The sequence below is a fragment of the Musca vetustissima genome, unplaced genomic scaffold, assembly GCF_032173495.1.
Source record: "Musca vetustissima isolate MV318-11 ecotype Yass unplaced genomic scaffold, APGP_CSIRO_Mvet_v1 utg22848, whole genome shotgun sequence".
NCBI lineage: Eukaryota > Metazoa > Arthropoda > Insecta > Diptera > Muscidae > Musca > Musca vetustissima.
In genome coordinates, this window is record NW_026879901.1 from 239,176 (window position 1) to 244,976 (window position 5,801).

The following is a 5,801-nucleotide window of genomic DNA, read 5'->3' on the forward strand; positions in this document are numbered from 1 at the left end:
AGTGGGAGAGGTGTTGAATATTGAGGAAGAATTGATAAAACAAATTGCGCAATCAGGTATATGGTTTGAACTACAGGTACTTAGAACAATGCATTGGCACTTTTTTACATGTTGAGTATGACGTGTGCATGTGTGTGTATGTTTGTGCATTTATTAAATCAACAACGAATACAATTAATTGCCGGTCACAGATATCCCTTCCCTTATACAAGTTATATATTTTAGTGGAAGCTTATCTATAAGTAAATATTAACCAGGCATTTTCATCGCTGTAATAATGAAATTTTTATTTATTATCATTTTAGTTTCCTACTGTAGTTCTCTGCTGGCGGACGTTACCTACCACTGATTGTGTGGAGATTTTTCCTTGAAAAATCCTGATTAATAATTTGTTTAAAAATGCCTAGTCCTTTACGTTGGGGTATTGTGTCAGCTGGCAAAATCAGCCATGACTTTTGTGTGGCCCTATCCACCTTACCATCAGATGAACATCAAATGATTGCTGTGGCAGCCCGCGATAAACAAAGGGCCGCGGAATTTGCTAAGAAACATGAAATGCCCAAACACTTTGCAAGCTACGAGGAATTAGCGGAATGTAGTGACGTGGGTAAGTAAATCGGAATGTATAATTAATTAGTTTTATTGATTGTAGATGTTCATGGATAAAGATAATTAATTGAGATCGATTTGGTATTATTTTTAATCAGAATAATGCAACGTATTTATTTTAGCTCCGGTTCTTGTCATTAGTGGTCAACTCAGAAGCTTTTAAATAAATAGCCACAAGAAGTTACGTCATAGTATGTACCGGGAATCAATTAAAAGTTGCTTTAACATCGGATACTCCTGTCCATTGAGCTCATCCTGGATAACTATAAAAACAATATAGAGGAGGTAGGGGGAAAGAAGATGATGTTACAGCTTCATTTTTTTTTCTTTGCAAAATTGTATATTTTGATGGAATCTATTCTGGAGTAGATGTGTTGGCAATAGTTTTATTTAATTATTAGTTTTGTGATGAGAGCCGAGGTAAAAGTGTTTGGACCACCCCAACAGTAGCGACTTTGTGATAACAATGAGGCAGTTCTACGTCTGAAAATTCCGGCCAAATGGAATTTGAAGTTCTGCACCTGTGCTCCACAAACTATCTGCGTCCAGCTTTTGCGGATTTTTCCAATGAAATAGCCAGTAGGTGGTAATACAGATTCTTCGATATGTATATCGGGCGCCTGTGACTCCCCATCGCGCAAGCTCATCAGTCACTTCATTCTCTGGAACCCAACAAAGAGTCATCGTAAGTCATGCATGGCAACTTTTCAGTCACAAACCTCTTTCTCAATTTAAAACACTACAAAGTTGGCTAAGTTTATATTGGTAATTTATGGTTAGTTCCTCACAATGGTCACTTTCCATAGTGACTTCGATTATGGAGCCATCTGTATATATTGACTAATTTACTAGAAGTAGAGTCACTTTTAAAGAATTCTCTTTTCGGAATAATTATTATTGAAATCCTTGAAGTGGAGGTAGAAATATATTTTTTGTTACTAATATGGCTATCGTTATTCGGTTAATCACGATTTCCAATCATGTTGAAGACAGTCTCATATCCAAAGTTCGAGGTTTACAACGTTCATTCAGAGCATCTTGGGTGTATTTCTTAGAGTTAAGTTTACTAAATTCAACTACTTATACACAAGACAACATCATCGGAATAGGCTGAAACCTTTGGGAAGATGTAGCTTCGCATTTATCACCAGGAGCCACAAAAAACCCCTTTCTGGAATGCCATAACCACCGAACGGCATAGAGATCGTAATGTACGCGGATGATTGTATGACATTTGTGGGAGGTTAAACTTCTTCTTATCTGATCTTGTGAATTTCTTCTCTTATAAAGCAATAGACAGGTTAGTGGTAAACTGCGGCAGTGTGTGGTTTGTGAATGTATGTGATACACACAAGAATATTCGGACCTGCCAGAATGCCGTCCTGAGAACTGCAACAGCTCTTTATGACTCCAGTGGATCATCTTCATGAGGAGACGAAGAACTTACCCGTCCATAGACACAACTATATGAAAATTCTATAAATCGTCTTTTTGGTAAGAGTCAAAAATCAGTAAGTCTATGAATGGAATTTTGCTCTCGACTACGTATCTCTACACCACCGTGTGATAGCCTATGAAGCCAAAGATCGAAAATTCTAAAAATCTAAAAATCGACTATTTTTGTCTCTGACCGTATCCTTTTTTTTGTCTCTACGTATCCCTACGCCTATGTCGAATGATTTTCATGATCTGGAGAGAAAGAGAGATGGATCCAGAAGTATAAAAGGGAGTTCTACTTCAACATGCCTAACAAGCAGGATATAATCGTGTTCACACTGATGCAATTGATTCACTTTGGATTAAACCGGTACAGGTCGCAGCCTTTTTGAACTTGGAGTTATAAGCACAACCAGATTAGAAAGAAAAATTCACAGCAGAATAATCTGCTACAACAAAACAAGGGAGAGATTACCCTCTGTTAAAGAATTTTTGTACGGAACACTCTCAGAATTCCGCAATTAGAGTTGAAGGTTCCTTCTGTTTCGAAGCATTTGATATCGGCAGAGTAGATCATGAAAAATTCCGTTTCACACAATGCTTTCTTCATTATTGAAGGAACCTTCAATAATATGAAACTATACTTTCTGCTCTCGAATGTACAGTTGTCTCCTCTCTCCTAACAAAATGGATTGATAGAATGCCGGAAAGCAGAATTATCAATTCATCTATTATAGATAATTCAGTAAGGGAATCTGTCAACAGAGGAACACTACTTGAGAGAGTTCCCTCTCCTCTACCATGGATTCTGGTGATAAATGAGATACTGGTGAATTTCGATCATCTTAAGATAAAGGTTGTATCCTATGCCAAAGATGTATTCCCGATATAATGCAGCGTGCCTTATTAACTCCTTGCCTTAACTCCTGCCTTAAAAGCAAAATAACTGGGAACATTCCATGACCACAAGCTTACGTGGAAAGGAACCGTCTTCCCTATACTTACATATGGTTGTTGTTGTAACAGTTCGACTGTTCATTAGTGTGTGGAAAGTGTGCGGGATTTGTGTGATGATGGGATATGGGTACTTTTGGTTATGTTTGTGTGTGGGTTATTGGGCTATGTGTGTGTATGTGTAGGTGTTAGGATATATATATATATATATATATATGAATATATTATGTTGGAAGCTGCAAATATTGGGCTACTACCCAGAGATCCACAGGGCGCAAATCTGTGGGCCTGACTGGGCATGAAAATAGATATTTGTGTCATGAGGAGTGCTGTGACAGTTTCGGCACTGATCGCATGTGCTAGAAATAATTCTTGATTGATAATTATTTAGAATGGTGCTCCAACCAGATCTATGTTGAGCTACAGTTGTTCTAGTGGATTTGGGGAGGAGCTTTTCAGAGTCACTAATTGCAGGGGGATGTTCATTAAGGATTTTGTTTAGGCAATATCCGTCGAAGGCTTGATTCACCGCTCGAGTGTGCAGCTGTTTCAGACCTGCAGCTATTGAGGTCGGATGGTATGACGTCTTGGATGTCTGTGCGGAAGTGTCTGATGTCCTTCCGGATGTGTTATGGAGGAGGATCCTGCACCACTATGTGGTGGTTAGGGCGACTTGACAGAAGGAACTGTCTAGCAAGCAACACCTTATGTACTGACAGTATCCTTGTCTCCTCATGAAGATGATCCACGCTCGACACCTTGAAATTTTGGATCGTTTGCCTAAACAGACGATTTGACAGATCGGGATTTCATTTCGATAATACTATCGAAATATTTCTGGTTGTATGGTAGCAGTTCTGCTAGTAATCTATATAGAAGGTTGGATAGATTTTCTTGTTCGTCAATTGGGGTTCCATGGTGATCTAAATCTCTACTGTTTTGATCTTGAGCTTTGTTGAAATCTTCACATGGATAAATAAACCAACATTTCTAAACTCTACCAACCTTCAATCGAAATATTTCTGGTTGTATGGTGGCTATTAGTAATCTATATAGAAGGTTGGATAGATTTTCTTGTTCGTCAATTGCGGTTATATGGCGATCTAAATCTCAACTGTTTTGATACTTAGGAAAAGTTTCTATATATTTTAATATATTACAATTTCTCTTTATACTATTTTACTTTTAGATATTGTCTACGTTGGCGCTTTGAATCCACAACACTTTGAAATATGCATGCTAATGTTGGAGCATGGCAAACATATACTGTGTGAAAAACCACTATGCTTGAATCACAAACAAGCCAAAAAATTAATACAATATGCTGAAATGAAGAAATTATTCCTAATGGAAGCGGTATGGTCGAGATTTTTCCCGGCTTATCAATATGTCAAGAAACAAATTGCCACTGGCGTATTGGGAGAAATACAAGAAGTTGAAGTGTCGTTTGGATTTCCACTTGAAGATGTCGATAGATTGAAGTAAAATATTAAATAATTCTTTTATTTATTTAACTTAATTAAAAAAAAATATTTTTTTTTTTAATTTTGCAGGAAAAAGGACATGGGTGGCGGTACGGTTCTTGATTTGGGTATTTATACCATACAAGTGTCACAATGGGCATTCCAGGAGCCACCACAGCAAATAATAGCCAAGGGTGAACTAAATTCAGAGGGTGTTGACATTGATGTCCAAACTGAATTGATATATTCGGGAATGAGAAAATCCAAAATGCACACCAGTGCCAAAACGAAATTGGATAATAATGCCATTATTAAAGGCACTAAAGGTCAAATAACGGTAAGACTACAAACAATATTTACTTTAGAAAATATTGTGATATATCTTATACATTTTTAGCTCTTACAATTTTGGTGCCCCACCAAAATTATTGACATCGATGGCCAAGAAAAAGAATGGGTTCTGCCGAAAGGAAAATTGGACACAGTTTATGTTAATTCTGAAGGTCTTCGTTATGAAGCCGAAGCTGCACGTCAATGTATTCTCGAGGGTAAAATACAAAATGAAAATGTTAGCCACAATGATAGTCTGCTGTTTGCACAAATTGAAGATGAAATCCGCAAGCAAATTGGTGTAGTATTTCCAGAGGATTAAATGACAGCATAGAAAACAGTAGAGAAATATTTGAATATGAATTGTGTTATTTTGATTCTGATCATATATGTATGCAGCGCAAGTGTATATAATACTTATTTAGCATATAGTTATATTCTTTTTTGTAATAAAGAAATGCTATTTTAATATGAAAGTAAAAGATTTGTTTTTTATGAAAGTTCTAATGGGATCCAATTGACTAAATTCCTGGTTGTTGTAGTAACTGAAAAACATGATAGGAATTTACTCTAATGTTATTATAGTCATTGTGGGAGAGAACATAGTCACTGATGTCAGACACTAATAAGACACATATTTGTGCAAGTCCCTGCCGTATGGACCAATACCAATCGGAGGGGTAAGGGGCGAAACCACAACCCAGCGAAGCTCCTCAGAGAGCCACACTAACTGTCAGACTGAATCAACTGATTCAGGGGCACCTGACACCCGCGGTACAGATAACCTCCGATCAGGCTCGAGACCGAAGTCTGTTTGACACAAGTCCGGGCTGGTATCCCAATACAAAAAGGACGACACAATACACTTACCACGTTTCCGCAGCAAAACCACAAGCAGCGAGCAGAAACCGGGAACAACCCACGATGCAACAGCCATCGGCAACAAGTTCGTGACTCGCCAAACATCGCACCAACACCCACCGCCACCCGGTGCAACCGACCGAGCCC

At 37.9% G+C, this 5,801-nt stretch overlaps 1 protein-coding gene across 1 annotated transcript; it reads left to right on the forward strand.

The window, feature by feature from the left end:
* The first annotated feature begins 399 nt into the window (after nt 1-399).
* LOC133325093 (trans-1,2-dihydrobenzene-1,2-diol dehydrogenase-like) lies at nt 400-5,115 on the forward strand. The gene is made up of 4 exons (XM_061533918.1): nt 400-607; nt 4,190-4,481; nt 4,554-4,800; nt 4,861-5,115. Exons 1-4 carry the CDS (start codon nt 400-402, stop codon nt 5,113-5,115), a joined length of 1,002 nt encoding a protein of 333 aa, XP_061389902.1.
* The last annotated feature ends 686 nt before the right edge of the window (nt 5,116-5,801 follow it).